This window comes from Anas platyrhynchos, chromosome 6, assembly GCF_047663525.1.
Source record: "Anas platyrhynchos isolate ZD024472 breed Pekin duck chromosome 6, IASCAAS_PekinDuck_T2T, whole genome shotgun sequence".
In the NCBI taxonomy this organism is placed as follows: Eukaryota; Metazoa; Chordata; class Aves; order Anseriformes; family Anatidae; genus Anas; species Anas platyrhynchos.
In genome coordinates, this window is record NC_092592.1 from 38,478,997 (window position 1) to 38,495,773 (window position 16,777).

Sequence of the window (16,777 nt, forward strand, 5' to 3'; positions counted from 1 at the left end):
GCTGACGTGTGGCCAAGCACACCTCTGCCTCTCCCCTAGCAAGCCCAGAGCCAAAGTCCCAGAGAAAGTCTCCGTGCATACATTTGGAGACCAACAAACATGTCCAAAGTTTAACGTTGCAGTGAAAAAAAGTCCCAAGACGAGTTTGCAGGAACACGCAGAGATCTGCGTGCTCTTCAGCGCTGGGAAAGATATTTATACGAGAGGATCTCCCTCCCTCTCTCGCACGAAATATGCATTGTCAGCTGCGGCTACAGGGAGAGGACAGGGCCCGGGGCTCCAGCGATTCCCGAATGAGCCCCGGAGCTGCTGTGCAGAGCCAAGTCGCTCTTTCTGGGCTGTGAGAGGGGATCACCGGGCTGCAAACCAATGCTCCAACCGCAGCCAGTGCTGCCTGCCTGCGCTCCCTTTGAATGAGCGGGGCTGCGAGCAAACTTTTCTCCGGCAGGGCAGCTCGCACCGGCTGCAAACAGGCTCCAGACCCCAAAGGAGCCCCCGCACCCCTCACCCCGCACCCCGCATCCCGCACCCTGCACCCAGCCGGGGGCTGCCTGCGGGGCTCTGACCGCTCCGGGACCGGGAGGGGGGGTCCCAGGACGGGCCCCCAAGGGGCAGAGAGGCCTCTAGGGGAGGGAAAAGAGGGGGACAGCAAAGCGAGGAGGGCTCGGGAGGGGTGCGGAGAGCCCCCCGGTGCAGCTCACGTTGTCCGGGAGGCTGCCGGTGTCCCCGTAACACGGAGCGTGGGCTGAGGAAAGGGTTTACGAGGTTTCCAAAGCTCTCGGTGTGCACGTCCAGCTCTCGCTAACTTACCTTGGGCTCTGGGTGATGCTACGAGGAGCCAGCCGAGGCTGAGCAGCAGCACGGCGAGCTGGGCTGGGGGGCGCGGAGGAGGGAAGCGCCGCTGCCCCGCACGGAGCCGCTTTGACATCTTAGCCCGGACTGAGGGAGACAAACTTTCATCAGCTGGGGCTGGAGAGCAGCACCATAATATACAGTTACGGCGAGGAGCGAGCCGGGACTCAGGATGTGAGAGATTTCCTGCATGCAGTTAACTCCCAAACCCCTCCTGCTCCTGCCGCACGGGCTGCCGCGGGGCTCCGCTTTCTTAGGGGGGGGGGAGAAAAAAAAAAAAAAAAAAGTTGCTTGGCTTTTTTTTTTTTTTTTTTTTTTTTCAGAGAGTCGTGTGTGTGTGTTTTTTGGGTTTTTTCCCCCCTTTTTGGCAGGCGGGATGCGCTGACCGTTGCAGCCACGGAACAAATGAGGCCGCCCCCGCCGGGTCCTAGCGCCCGCCGCCCCCAGCGCCGAGCACCCCCCCGGTTACCCCCCCCCCCCCCCCGGGATCCCCCCCCTCTCCCTACACACCCCACCCCGAGCCAAGGTTTCCCCATTTTCTGCTGCACACGCAGCCCTGGCTGCTTCCTCTGGAAAGTCATCTGCATGTGTTCGAGCTCAGCGATTATTTATTGGTTTCCTAATTATTCCTGGTGCCGCCAGAAACTTATTTTATATTGTGTTTTTTTTTTTCAAAAAAAAAAAAAAAAAAGAAACAACAACACGCCCACAGAGTTGCCAGATGCATTTTTTAAAATCTTCCTCATTCAAATTATCATTACCGACTGTCTGGGAGAATAACCAAATACAGATTATCTAATCCTTGGTGTACCACCAAAATACATATAATGCCCACATGTTGTGCAGAATGCTGCAGAGCAACCAAAAGAAAGATCCCAGTCCTGGAAACCCTTATTGTGCAGTTTTGCTTTTTATTCAGTGAGATTCTTCCCCAGTCTCACTTTTTGGGCATTGATACTTAGTTCTGCCTATTGACCCCAAGCTCCTTGTACCCAGAATAACCGCTGAAGGTGGCCTAATAAGGTTTTTGGACATCTCAGGCACAACAGCCATGTGATTCTATTAAAAAAAAAATAAAAAATTATTATTATTTGGGGTGCACATATTTGTGTCTGTTCACAGTGATCTGGACGATGCCTTCCCCAGCTCAGGCGAAACTCAGCAGACGCAAATCCCACAGTTCCCAAGCCAAAGCCCCGCGCTGTGCTTGACTCAAGCCATTGAGCCCCTGCTGGGCCGCCTGTGGGACAGGCACGTCCATGGGATAATAGTGGTAATGTCAGGTCATCTTGGAACAAATACACCTAGAAAAGAGCTGGGCCTCCTATCAGCTGCTTTTCCCCACAATTAAAACCTTTGTTTTCTTCCACCTCTCCCTTCAGCCTTCCACCCCAGACCACTCACCCCAAGTTGCCCTCAATTCTGAACGCTGTCTACATCTATCCCTCATTTCTTATCTTGGCAGCATGGATTTTCTTCATCACATCCCTTCCCGGGCAACCCCTATCCTTGTGAGCAGTTTATGTATAGCCTTAATTACCAAAATGCTAAATTATCCCTGCTTCCCCAGGATCAATTACATTTCTGTAAAAACATCTAAACTCAGCAATGTTTAATCCCCAAAAATATAAACTAATGAACTCCATTGACTATCTTATTAAGGACATGCATAATCCACACAGCACACTGGTTAAAAATGTGAAAATTAAACCAGAAGATTTGTTTGTGGCAGGCCACCATAAATGCCACGTAGACATTTTTACGCTTTGAAGCTTTTTTTCCCTCACTTAAAAAACAAACAAACAAAAAACAGTCAAAGGGGGCTACGGACTTTTACATACAGTTTTGGTAATCCCACGTAGCTTTTCACTTAAATGGCAGTATTTTTATTTTGAGTGACTATATTTGCTAACAGAGAATGTGGAGCCAATTATATCTTGGTCATTCACTAGCATGAATGAGCTAGATATTATCAATGTTCCTCCTCCTCCTCCCCCAAAACTTAACAAGAAAAGAACACTTGCATTTTACTGCACTAATTTTATGGGGTTGAAGTTGATAAATTGATAGTTTATCAGAAAACAGCCCCAAATACTTTATTAACAACATCCTTAAAGGAATGCTACTGAATTGTAGTTACTCTAACTCTGAAGAACAACAGTACATTTTCACAGCAGTCTCAAAACTCTTTTGTTGAAAAAAGAAAGAAAAGTGAAGTTAATCTGAAGTGCCCCTGCCTCACTATGTGCCTACGAGAGACCAAACCTTGACTTTTCATTTCTCATGTCAAACCACCTCCCACAATTAGTTTTACGAGGCTTGGCTTATCCACTTCAGAAGAACAAGGCTGAGTTTCCCTGCAGGAAATGAAAATTGCATCCAGGTTGTGTGGCTGCTTCAAAGGGGGCCACAGCCCCGATCCTGCAGGTTGCTCCCGCGGGCGATGGGCTGTCCGCTCCTCCTGCCCAGCTTTGTTCTTTAGCGCTCTCGGGGACGGGGTGTGGGGGTGGCTGTAGGGGGTTTCACTGTCTGAGATTTTATTTACCTTTGATTCTTTTGCTACTGCTTCATTAAGGTTTCTTTCTTTAATTCTTCCTTCCTTCCTTCCTTCCTTTCTTTCTTTTTCTTTTTTCCTTTTCATTTTTGTTCTCCTTATCTTCCTTAGCATAGGTATTTAGTTTTTCTTTACTTCAGCCACGCGTAGCTTTTCTTTCCAAAACACACTCTGCTCTCTGTCCTACAATAGCAGCAGGATGTGAACAGCTAAATAATCTTTTCACTCCTCGTTTTTATCTCCCTGGGAAAGGGAAAGCTAACACATGGCCATTTCTTCCCTATAGATATGGGCAGAGGGTGGCATATGCTGGCAGCTTGGTTTGCGCTCGGCTTTAAGGCTCAGCCTCTGCCCTGCAGGAACAGTAAGCCAGGCACCAGCTAAAAACCCCAAACCACAGATCCGTCTGCTGTACTGTCTCTATGATTTGGGATGTGTGGACGAAATATCCCCCCCTGCAGCTGTGGGTCACTTGTGGCTAGAGGAAAGCCTCAGGAAAGGAGAGGCGAGGATCAAGGATGGCCGAGGTGCCATCATGGAGCCCTCTTCGGGCATGTCTGTCAACTGCATCGCCTCTGTTTATTCTTCCCCTGCTTCCCCTTGAAGTTGTTTGGAAACACTTAACACTCCTCCTTCAGCAGGAGGCTGAGAATTGGTAACATCCATGGGGTGCTTGGCAATTTGGCCTTACTCTTGGTCAGCCCCGAAGCAGGGCCGCAGGTAGGCCTCTGTTTCTCTCCAGCCGCCATCCCTGCCCCTGCCTGGTGTCACTGTGTCACTGTAAAAGATCGGGTTGGAGGGGCTTAACCCTCAGCTTGCATTCACTTTGATAATATGTTGATGTAAGAAGTACACTTGATTTTTAACAGTTCATATTTGACTGTATCAAAATACAGGCACTCGGCCTCTGGTTATCAAATTACACGTTCAGGCGGGAGCTTTAGTTCACAGGGCACTGGAAAGGTCAAGTCAGAAGAGAGCCATATGGAAAAGACAAGTATGGAATAAAGTATGGAATAACTTACCTGGAAACAAGCATAACATGAGGGCTTGCACAGACAGCTAAAAGAAAGGAGATACACTGAGGGAAACATCAACTTCCATCAGTTTCCCCTTGGTTAAAGAAGAAGGAAATTTTAGAAGGAATTAGGGGCTGCTGGAGACAACATGAATAAAAAGAAGGGGGAGAATAAATTGAAAAAAAAAAAAAAGTAAGAGTGAACATGTTTTAAAAACTTCAGACTACGATACCATATGCTCTGGTGACATTAGACAGGAGGTATAAACAGAACTTTAGAGTATAGACAGGAGTAACAAACTATATGGCACTTGTGAGGTGGACTTTGGTACACTATGGAGCATAGAGTACTAAAATATGAAGAAAAAAGCTGTGTTTGCTACCCTTCTGTGCTACAGCAGGAATTGCATCCCTGCATTATAGCTGAAGTTAATGAAGCGTGGATAAACCCTTCAGACAACTGAAAGATTATTTCAAGGGGAGAGGTTCTGGTGGGCAGAAAGCACCTCTGTAACACTGCTCTCACATCTTCCCCGATCAGCCGTGATCTCCTTTTGGATATCCAGGAAACCTCACTGTAATCACAGCATCGAGTATTATCCAGAAATCTGAGTCCTTTTATTCCCATATGTGCCAAAAGGCATGAAGACTTGTCTGGGCTTAGCTACAGGGATCTACAGTTTTGAGGCCTCCAGGCTGAAGTTTTTGCTTTGTACTGTAAACAAAACAAAACAAAAAAACCTTTTCCCTTTGAAATCTGTGTGTCCCCTAGCCAGCTGCTGAGACTTTGTGTCTCCAGTCTTCCCTCACTTCATTAACTTGCTGCAAAATCAAGATCCTGCTGAATTGTGACTGCAGTGGCAGATTGCAGTACTCTGTAATTAACAGGCAGAGATATGGCATAGTACAGCCTGACCCTTTGCCACAGAGCCTTTCTGCAGACCTCTGCCACAATGCTCGGACACAAAATAGCATGCTCCCAAGAATAGCATCCATCAGCTCTGCACGCTGAAATGAAATACTTGCTTTATTGCATGGATTTGAATAGTTTGCTGTACATACTTGGGAGAAGTTGCATTCTCTAGATTTTCTGGTCTGGGAGGGCAAGTTTCCATCCTCCGTATCTTCCGGGAGCACGCATTCCTGCACGCCTTGATGGGCTGTCATGCTGCCCCAAGCTGTGCACAGAGCCTGCAGCAAGGCGTTAAGCCCATGAAATTCAACGCAAGGTCAGCAATCCTACCTTCGTGCTATTGATATATTCCTACGTTCCTGCTTGCAGGTCCTTGCTTTGGTCATGGCCTTTTTCACCTCCTGCCCCAAAAGTCCCACAATGCCAAATTCATCCGAAATTTCTGCCCTGGAGCTCTGCCCTTTGCTGCTGCATGCCCTGCTCAGGCGAGCCGGTGGGCACCCAGTGCCACTAGAGCTCAGCCTGATTCCAGGCATAGCCTCCTCCTGACCTCTTTAGAGGACCAAGGATTTTCTCAGTATCTCCTCTGCTGCACACAAACTTGCAAAGCTGGGTTTGGTCTGGTTGAGCAGAGACTCCCTCCTGAGACAAACCCGTGAGCTGTTTGAAGTAACACGGTTCTTTGTGCTGGCAGGGAACCACGAACAGCTACATCCCATGGAGAGGTTACAATACTGAATTCACCTCATCACTGACCGCAGAACCCCAGAACTGAAGTGCTTCTAGGTACGTTTCTTTTTAGATACAGAAGAAACTAAACCACCCTCACTTTGTGTGAATGCTAAAGCATTATAACATGATCTTCAAATATAAGTAAAACTGACATGGCCATCCTGAAGTTATTTACATATTTAATAAATGAGACAATAATTGTAACCTGTTTCAGGGATAAAATGTAATTTGTGTTTGGAGAACGCTGCCAGCTAGCATGACTCCCACCTGCAAGGGGGGCAGCGGGGCCGGTGGCGAGTGACACGTGCTCGTCACCCTCCTCTGCCTCCCTGCTCTGCCCAGTTTGTCCTACCCCCCCACTGCAACACTGTTTTGGAAAACAACTCCTTTTCTCTAACAAAGCAGGGGAGTAGGCTCAGCTTTAATGCTGATTAAGCTCTATATACTACTTTATAGGGAAACTACACAGAGACTGTTGCAGCCTGCTGTAACAGGGCCAAGGGTGAAAAAGCCAAGAGGAGCTCAAGCGAGAGCAAACAAAGAAACCCACCGCTCCAAGGATACAGGACCTTAACAACAACAACAGCAACCCCCTAAATTCTTCAGCAGTTAAAACACAAAAACCCATATCTCATGCGCTCCCTCGTTACATTCTTTTCCTGTAGCATAAACCCTCGGTCATGCAAACACAGAGCTCTGCGAGCACGGCCACCCCCGGCAGCGGAGCCTCCCCGTGCCCCAGTGCTTATCTTCATAAATCAGAGAGGGGGTCCAGCGTGGCTGTGCAGCCCCGAAGTGACACTTTTCCTTCTGATGCTGCCATTTTCCTGGCCAAAGCTATTGTTGCAACTGGTGACCCTCACCCTCCCCTGCAGCAAAGACACGTGGCACTCTGGGGTAGTCGATGTTACCAGGTGGGAATTAATATTCTGCAAAATCATCGTTTGCACTCTCTTCTAGTTTGGTGTTCTGCTCATGATCAGCCCCTGGTTACTGCACCGAGAAGGGAATTCTGCTATGTGGGAAGAAGCAGCAAGGATTTTCTGCCCAACAGCCTGCTATAGAAGATCCTGGAAAGTCCAAACCAGAGTAATGTGGCTCTAAGTTCTGGGCATCCAACATCCTCTCCCTGAGGACCTGAATACCTCCTTCTTTTCTCATGGCAGAAAACACATCATTTTAGGCTTTGCTACCTATTTCAGTAGTCATTTATAGAAGTGATAGTTCTGCACCAGAATCCTTGTATCAGAGAGAACAGTTCTGAGAGCATGGCAGAAAAGTTTCCTGCACTACAAATCTTTTAAATATGACAAATAACCCATTAAATAAGTTTTTCTGACTTCAGACCAGACTTTGAGAACAAGCACTTTGATCCATTGCTTCGAATTTCACTGTCTCCCTGAAAACAAAAGAAAAAAAGGACCACAAATTTTTACATGTCTCACAAGAGGATAGTATTCAACTCAGACCAAAAATTATGAAGTCATATATTTTTAACATTCCTGTCTAGCCCTCTGCAAACCACAAAACAATGCAACATCCATCATCATAAATGCTGGGACAGTAAATTAGAAGGACAGCATATTTTTGGATGCTTTTAAAGAAAAATAAATATTTCTAATTGGAAAGTTGAGAGAAATCATTAAAATGTACTATGGTATGTATCATGGGAGAATGAAATCAATCGGGTCTTAATCTTATATTATTTATGAAAGGAAGAGTGAAACAGAGCTCTTTTTATCATAGACATTTTCTGATTGTTATACTCTGATGCAAAACTTTCATTTGCTTTGGGTCATAAACACAGCACGTAAAATCTCTCTGAACTAAAACAAATAGAAGTAAAATGCTGGTTTTGTAATATCTGCTAATAGTATTAGATAGAACAGTCAGCCATAATTATATATCTTTCATGCAGTTTAACTTATGCCATTACATAATTAAATTTAGACCAACGAGCCCTCAAAATTATATTTTTACATAATAACAAACACAAAAATTATATATGTGCTCCCAGTAGCATTACAAGTTAAGTATATATTTGGCGACACTTTACAGTAAGTGGGTATTCATTACTAATTCCTCTGGTATTCATTGTAATAACATTAGTCACGAAGAACTAATGTGGATATAATATGTAAGAGCTGGTTTATTTCTCTATAAATCCGCAGTGTAGAATAGACTGGTAATTCCCTGTCGCTGACATCACTGCACTGTTGTTGAAGACCGCCACCAGGGCAGGTATTCAAACCAGGCTGTGCTGTTGTCATTGCCTGCCTGGGCAGCCACGGTGAGCATCCAGCTCGTTATTTATCCATGGAGAGGAGCATCATCCTTTACTTGTTGTTCTTCCCCCAAATCATGGCACATGTCTGTCTCCAGCCCATCGCCCTCCTACTTTTTGCAGTGAGGACATCCCAGCTACAAGAAACAGACTTCTCCTGTTCCAAATACATGTGTTGTTTTTTTTCTTGTTTTTGTTTTTGACTCTCTGGCCACATTTACATATTACAATTCATTAAAATGATTGCTGAAGGACCTATCCTTCAGACACCGGTATCAGATAATCTTCCGATTAACCCAGTTTCGGACTGACATCATTCCCATGACCACCCTTTTTGTCACAAACTTCATTAACTTTCATCACATCACCCCAGAAGGGAACACAAGGAGTTCACTTATTTTTGAGAACGAGAAATTGGAAAAAAAAAAAAAAAGCAAAAAAGCAAAAAAACTTTGAAATAAAATTGGAAGTCTAACAATTTCTCAGGTACAACTTCATGAACTGCAAGAGCTTTGCTCTTAAAAGGTGTTGGATAGTGTATTATCAGATGACACAAGTCAGAAAACGAAGCTAATGCATGTTTAAAAAATGCTGCCATTTTCTACTTGCAATTTCTGAAGTGATGTGCAGCCCTGCAGTAACTCTAGAACCATGAAGCAGTCTACGTTTAATAAGTGTTTGCATAAAGGTCTTCCTATAATTATATGTGTACTAATGTCTAGTCATTGCAGGGTACTGTAGAAGGTAAAAGTATTTAAAACATGAAGTCTAACAATAGATCACTGTGACCAATTTCTAATAGTAATAATAAAAAATCTCTGCAATTAGGGAGTCTTTTTCATGATCCTATCTATGCAACAAGAACCTCAAGCAGTTTATTCCACTTTTCCTCTTTACTAATTTTATATAATTGTGTGTACCATGAGCACATTTGTGCAGTTTCTTCTCATTTTTTAATCATTCTGCAGCTGCTAGGGAGATGATACACCTCATTATCTTATTCTGTGGGTCATCTAAAATGGATATTAAGTAATTCTACCTCCTACAGCTTTGGTAAGGAGCCAAGGAGAACTAGGATAAGTAAGACGCCTGACAGAAAAATGGAATGTTTTTTTATTTTCAATGTAGAAGTGTGTTTTTACATGACATGTTTTTTTTTTTTTTTTCATCAGTTTGGCAGTTTTGCCAAAGCTAAACACAGAGCTAAAGAAAAAACCAGGACCTCCCCAAACACTTCCAGTTAGTTCAGCTGGGAAACAAGTTTTGCTTGCAGAGCCAAACCAGAATGATGCCACTATCAGCAGGCAGGCCAGCACCACCCAACAAGCAGCACGGGCTCCTCTCTCTGAGCAAGGACTTTGGGAAAGGATTTTTGTGATTGTGATTTCAGTGGTAGATATGTATTTAAATCAAAGCTTGATGTGTATTTGCATTCCTATATTAAACTTTTCTACAGTACATTTCAGTACCGTTTTTTATCCTAATGCTTTTCTTTATGCTCAGGTGTCCTTCTTGCATTTCATTTGTGCCCCTGCTTTCTAATCGCCTTTCATTAGGAAGTTTGCAAATTGGGAATGGCCTCAGAGGGGGCTGGGACTTCACAGCCCCCCGTTGCTTGGTGCTGACCCGTGGGCACGACCGCGGGGGAGCACAGAGAGAGCACCTCCCAGGCATCCAGCCCGCTGTAACCCAGCTCAGCAAGAAGCGTACTGAGAAATAAACTACACAGGCTGAAGTCATAGAGCTTGATGAAATATGACCTTGTGGGACAACCCTGTGTACTGATCTACTCTGTCAGTGAACAAGTGGCCAGTCAATGCTCCCGGAAAGACAATTACCCACCCATCAAAGCACACAGGCATTTTTGTCCTTGGAGTCAAAGGAGCAAACATCTTTGCGGAAGAGGCAAGCTGGGGTATTTTTGGCCACAGAGCTCTTGCTGTGATGGATGTATCAGGAATGGATTCCTCCAGAGAGAGCTGCCAGAAACTTTATCCCTGCTTTGCTGTGTTGTTTTCCTTGTAAATCAGCCCTCTCACAAAAAACATTACGCTGACATGGCCAATCCCAGATACTAAACAACAAAACTCCGAGCAAGCCTTACCCAGACAGTCTCCTCTTCTATCTGACCAGCTGAGTAAACTTGAAGAAGTAACTAATGACTTGCATACACGTACACAGGAAAATATTTGGGTTTAAAATAAATCCCCAGAATACTGTAACCCTCAGCGCTTTACATTACAGTGACTTTCAGCCCTTAATGATGTATTGCTGTCAGATGAAATTAATATTGCCAACGTGGAGACAAATGTGTCTCACACACCTAAACCACTGCGTGTCCCCCATGTGGGCACCATTTTGAGCAAGGCGCAACTTCAGCCCTACTTTGATGCTTCTGGTTAGGAGGGAAAAGGCTGAGGTGGTGAGCCTTAACATGTTGAAACCATCTCAGCATTTTACCCTGACTAGAACTCGTTAACACTGCTTCGGATGCACGTACGTATCAGTATGAGAAACCAGGAAAGTCAGTGAGGAACTGAGGAACAAGCGGCAGTGGCTGTCACCTGAGTGTCAATCCTCGTGCAGTTGCACCAGCAAGAAAACGCGTCCCCCGTGAAGACACACAGCATGGGCTGACAGATAGAGAACCCATGCCCAAACAGCATCCAAAGAGAAGGAAAATTCCAGTATTTAGCAAATGTGGGTGTTCTCCAGCACAGGTTGGGGAGTTGTCTGTGGAGCGTACTGTCCAACGGTGAATGTATTCTTTCCTTTGAAATGCCTGAGAGTCTGAAGTGAAATTACGTCAATTTTGTTCCTAGCTCTAAAGTTTATTAAGTTGATGCCTACTTGTACAGGGCTAAGCCTGTGAGGCCCATGTTTTTCTGAAGTAACATTTTCCTGTATAGTCTATTTTCTATTACAATGACTTGATTGTAGAACTGAAATGAATGTCAGGATTGTTTGCTGGATACATTACCAGATACCTTCTTTTCTGAGGCCCAGTAAGAGAAATTAGGTTTGCAACAGAGATCATTTTTGTTATTTTGAAGTGAAGGTTTCATATCATATAAAGCATTCCCAGACAGTGATTTGCATTAGGCATTTTGTTCACTAGGTGTACTTCCAAGGTTATTTATGGGAGACAATTCCCACCTCAAGTTGCCACATATTTGTCCTGTAGATTTTGAAAGCTGCATTTAGAGAAAATAAAAAACATTGCGAAATAACCTTTCTCCAAAGCCAAAAGATTTTGTGAACAGCACATTAAGACAGAGAAGGTGGAGCTACCCATGAGCAAGGTGACACGAGGATGCAGCAAGCCAATGCCGTACCATCTCTGAGGATGGCCAGCAGAAATGACAGGAAACCAAGCCACTCTTGCCCCAGGGAGCCTGCTGACAGGGTTGCCAAGGGGCAGAAAGGAAGCTGACCCGTGTCACGCCTCATTTCAGTTGCTCTCATGTTTCCTTTTCTCACCAGGATGTAATGGATTTCTAAGAAGGATCAGCTCCTCTGTTCAATGAAAAGAGGCAATGAGCAAAACTGGAGCACAAGAAGTTCCAGCTAAACATCAGGAAACACTTCTGTACTGTGTGGATCAGGGAGCCCTGGCACAGGCTGCCCAGAGAGGGTCTGGGGGCTCCTCCTGGAGAGCTTCAAACCCACCGGGACCTGGGGCTGGACACCCCGCTCGGGTGGCGAGGGACCTGAGGGATCTGAGGTCCCTGCCCACATCAGCCAGGCTGCGGTTCTGTGATTCCCAGCCAGATGATGAGAAACATGTCAAATATGTATGTATGTATTTACATAGGCATGTAAAATTATATGGGCATGAGGGATGGATATATTTGGGCAGTTAGATTAAGATGGTTAGATTAAGACCCATTTCTCTAGTTTCTTGGCATTCTACAAGAAAAATGTTGCATTTCCTTGTAAAATACTCTCTCATTCCCAACCAGGAAGGCTCCTGGTCTTCTGCTCTGCCAGAGAAGAACTAGGAGAAGTTTCAGGGCTCTCCTCTCCTGTTGGTATAGGATGTCAGTCCTACACCAGAGAAAATCCCTGCCCCAGGCTGCTTTTCTTCTCATTGAGAGGATAGGGACCAAAGACCTAACATCTTGTCTCCATACCAAAGTGCCTCGCTGTGGCTCTAGGGAAGGACTACAAGTGAGTTTAAGTAGATACAGTAAAACAGGCTTAAATGTACATAATATTCCCCTATGGATGTGTGTGAGAAGCAATGCTCCTGATTCATCAAACCCAATAAATCAAAGCTGCATTCCTCCAAAGTGAAGAAACTAGAGGTTAAGGAACCAAGGGGGGAAATTTTAGGTTCCTACTGAACTCAAAGGGGATTTGGCACTGACTTCTATAGGAAATGTCTTCAGTTCTTGTAGTGAGCTCTAACTGAAACTAAGCTTGAAAGATAATCCTTCAGATCCAGTCTAGGAGACCATGTGTGTGGGTGTGCTTACTGCTAACATTTATCACTGTGTGGTGGAGCCCCAGAAGTCTGCTGAAGAGAAAGGCCCTCCTGTTCGAGGCAGGCCACATGTTTTTCCTGGAGAGCAGCAGAGGGATCAATGAAGCCACAGGAGAGCAGACCTACCATGCAGCTGAGCCGTGAAGCTTGGAGGATGTCCCTTCTCGCAGTCCCTTTCACAAGTTCCCCTGTTTGGAGCCATGTGTGGTCCAGCCCTGACCTCAGTCCCCAGTACAGCATTACTTGATTGGTTAAAAAGACTTGTTTTGGGCAAGAGCCCTGGCAGTTCCTTTCTCACAACAAGCGTTTCCTTACCTTCTTCTCTCAAAATGTATCGAACCAATTGTCGAGTACTTAAAAATATCTACCTGGAATGCAGTGTATTTGTTCAATAAATCTCTACCTTTTCTGTGAGCAAAAATTAACATCATTAATCCCACTTTACAAGCTCGGAAGCTGAAACACAAAGAGGAAAAATAATGTAACAGAGAGAGAGAGCATGAGATACAACCAGGCTCCTGGTGTCCAGCACAAGTCACGCAGCTGGAGGCTATCTAAGTGGCCAGAGCTCTGCTCACCAACATCACTCTTCCAAAACAGTTGACCTTACATCTCGGGATGGATTAGAAAAATAAAGCATAGATATCAAAGGCTAAACTCCAGCCTCATTCAAACACATTCAATTGAGTGTTCATGCAACAGAGGTTAACACTTGCAATGATTTTTATGGGCAATATTTTTTACCATAGGATTTGTGGCAGACAAAGGCATGACTTCTCAAGCAGTTTCAATAATTGTGTTATATTTAACAGTACCAAATAAAAACACAGCAGTTGGATAAATATTATATTTGTGTTTTATTCCATAAATAAATTCCATTGGTTTGTAAGCTGCTTGTTTTTACTTCCAAAATGTACAAATAACGATTTAAATATTTTTGGAGGAAACACTGCAGATGGTTTTAGTTCTGCAGTTTTGATGCAAACATACTTCTTGGCACTGCTTCTTAATATGCCATTTCTATAAATACTTAATGCTCACAGAAGTGGAGTAAAATACATATTACAATGAAAAACATGAAAAACAGTTAAAACCAAAATTTTAAGTATCGCCTTTAAACAGGTAAACTTGCTATGCAGATTCACTACATAAACAGGAATAGAGTTCTTCAGAGAGATGAAATATTGGTCCCTTTTGGTATGTTAAGTATTAATGTGAAACTGCTGCTGCTATGATTATGTGGTAATGCTATTTCAGCTAGTTTCTAAACATAACAAATAATGATATTCATTTTTCTTTAGTTTGAGGATTTAACTCACAGGAAATCAATTAATAGAACACTTCAGAGAAATAAGTTTCCCAGGTCTTATAAACCCAGTTCTATTGCTACACAGATGTATACTTTTAAAAAGATTAAGATAAACAATACCACTGTAATTCAGTATTTGCATTAAAAATTCTTAAAATTATTTCCTCTGGGTAAACTGACCATAAGTTGATGCTCTCAAACAGCTGAGCTCCCTTTTAGACCACATTTTGCTTGCTTGAAAGTTGCCTTAAAATTTCAATTGAAATACAAATGATCTTTCTTTTTATAAAGAGCCAAAGATAAGAAAAATACCTCCAGGTAATTAAGATAACAGTAACTTTTATGGCTTATCTAGCAGTCAAAGGCATTTGAGATCCAATTAGGATGATCGGCAAAAGAATCCTTTGTCACTCAGTGTTTCTTTGAAGGAGCTGGTCCAGTAATTGCTAGGAAAAAAAACAATGCAAAACAACCTTAAGATAGTGTTAAACTACATGAGGTGGAAACAGCTGTAGAAACCTGAGCAATGCTGTGAGATGATACAAGCCTCCTTAGATCTCAAATCTTTAAAAAAAATAAAGAAAGAAAGAAAGAAAAGGGAAAAAAAAAAAAAAAGCATTGTAAGCTTTTCCAGCTTGGACAGGAACAGTGTGATTAGATGGAGGAGTAGAGCATTTAAGGAAAAATTGTTACATGTAGATGACACGGAGCAGGATTACCTGGCAGTGCATCAGATCTCCATGTAGGTTAACTGCACTAAGGCAGATTTCTGCCAGGACAAATTACTAATTTTTAAAATATAAAGTATTGGGTGCTTATTCTGACATGAGGTTCATCTGTCAATTCCAAGGCCGAGGAAGTGCCCAATCCCAAGGATAAGATTTGAACAACATCCTTTGCTCTCAGAGTTTGCACATGATAGCAGAGGCTCCCCAGGGCGCTATGTCCTTGGGCCGGTGTGAACACAGGTATCTGCCTCTCCTGCCAGCACCCGCTACAGGGCTAGAGAGAAGAAAACTAGAAAACTTCTTTGCTAGAGAGAAGAAAACAAGCTAATCACTGCAAAACCACAGGGCCTGGTGTCTGAGCATCCTACATCTCACTGTTCCTTCTCTGCCTCATAGGGGTGCTGAGGGCCCAGGAGGATGATAGCGAAGAGAATTGCACAAATACTGATAATAAAGCCACAAATAGATTTAATTACAGACTAGTGGTCAGACACTCATATTTTAAAGCAGCAAGAAGGATTACAGAGCTGTGCTTTGCATTCACAATAAATCATTACCTTTTTGAAGATCTCCACACGCAATCTATTACTCTGGATGATTATCCGCTTCTGTTTTTCTTCTTGTTTCTTTTTTACTTCGGGTAAATTGTCATAAATCCTGGAATGAATTTGGAAAGTTAACTTCACATGTCATCCCTGGGACTTGCAAATGACTTATTCTTCTATTGGAAATGTATGCCTCCAATGCAATACTTGGCATTAATGGGCATCTCTGAGTATTTGAATTAGATCCATGGCACCAGAATTATAAATTATTAATAATAATGTTATTAAAAGCATCTGAATTCTTTAAAAACTGTGCTGATTTTGAGCTAAGGAGTAAAGAAAGATGGGATCAGGTTATCTCATGGCAGCAGCATAATTCTGGGGAAGCTTCTAATGAGCTCAGTGCAAGTGGTTTTGATTTCAAAACAGAATTTGGCCTGTACGCTTTTTTTTTTCTTTTCTTTTTTTTTTTTCCTTTTTTTTTTTTTTTCATTTATGTCACAAAATTAATACTGAGCAATTATTTTCAGGCATTTCTCTGAAATCTAAGAAAACCATCCATAGAAGACTGTAATCTGTTGATATTTTTTCACTGTCACTAGGACCTCTTTTATCAAAAAAAAAAAAAAAAGACATTATTTGCCCTTTTTAAATATTACAGGAGTTGCCCTCAAAAAGGTTACTTCTGGTCTGATCTTTTCCCATTGAAAACAATGACAAAATTCCCACTGGATCAAAAAGGAAGGAGCCCCTTCTCTCAGGGATGTCTCTTGCAGGGTATGGGCACTCTGTGTTGTCTGAAACTCCTAGGAAGACACTGCTTAAAGGGCAGGCTTGGCCCAAATAGATCAAACTGATGCAAATGAATAAAAACTTGAGCATTGCGCGAAAAGACAGCAAAGAAGTATGACGGACCAGCCCCAGTGTATGAAGGTGATGTGGAAATACCTTTTGGATCTCATGTGCATCTCTTTCTCTGGAATGAATCTTTCCTTTGGTTTGAAGAGGTTATCTAGCAGAGGGAAAATAAAGTTAATATTAGATGAATCTGTGTTTACTGAAATTTCAAGCTTCACTTTCCGCTTAGTCATGCTATGGTATTCCTGATTAAACTTCCGATGACTTGAGGTCAGATCTGCATAGGTCAATAGAAAGGCTTTTAACAACTTCATCTGGAGCTCAGTTGGGTCCCAAAGCTGCCATCCGGAAAGGGAAAGACATTTATTTTAAATGTATCCGACTCTCGTCATTGCCACACGCAGCTGTGTAGGCCTCTGCTCAGCCCAGCGCCGGCTGCCAGCAGGGCTGCAGCAGGTGAGGCCCATGCTACAGGCCATGTCCCCAGCCACCGTGTGT

General features: G+C 43.6%; 2 protein-coding genes and 1 long non-coding RNA gene across 5 annotated transcripts in view; 1 reads left to right on the forward strand and 2 right to left on the reverse strand.

Annotated features, from left to right (window-relative positions):
• The window catches only part of ADAM12 (ADAM metallopeptidase domain 12), a 183,702-nt gene extending 182,758 nt beyond the window's left edge, over positions 1-944 (reverse strand). Inside the window, exon 1 of the mRNA XM_072039907.1 lies at positions 811-944. Within this exon, the coding sequence (XP_071896008.1) occupies positions 811-928 (118 nt within the window). The 5' untranslated portion in view covers positions 929-944. The remainder of the gene's footprint in view (positions 1-810) is intronic.
• On the forward strand, positions 889-13,559 carry LOC119717307 (uncharacterized). 2 transcript variants are annotated; one of them, XR_005266602.2, is made up of 3 exons: positions 889-1,026; positions 6,032-6,123; positions 9,526-13,559. It is a non-coding gene; the product is annotated as an uncharacterized lncRNA (long non-coding RNA). The 2 variants fall into 2 exon arrangements; XR_005266601.2 differs by lacking the exon at positions 9,526-13,559 and adding an exon at positions 7,030-9,513.
• Positions 13,560-13,677: 118 nt separating this feature from the next.
• The window catches only part of C6H10orf90 (chromosome 6 C10orf90 homolog), a 64,242-nt gene continuing 61,142 nt past the window's right edge, over positions 13,678-16,777 (reverse strand). For both annotated transcript variants that reach the window (XM_005022247.5, XM_072039908.1), the window contains 3 exons: positions 16,370-16,433; positions 15,434-15,533; positions 13,678-14,594 (listed from right to left, as the gene is read on the reverse strand). In XM_005022247.5, the coding sequence (XP_005022304.4) occupies positions 14,556-14,594; positions 15,434-15,533; positions 16,370-16,433 (203 nt within the window). In that variant the 3' untranslated portion in view covers positions 13,678-14,555. The remainder of the gene's footprint in view (positions 14,595-15,433; positions 15,534-16,369; positions 16,434-16,777) is intronic.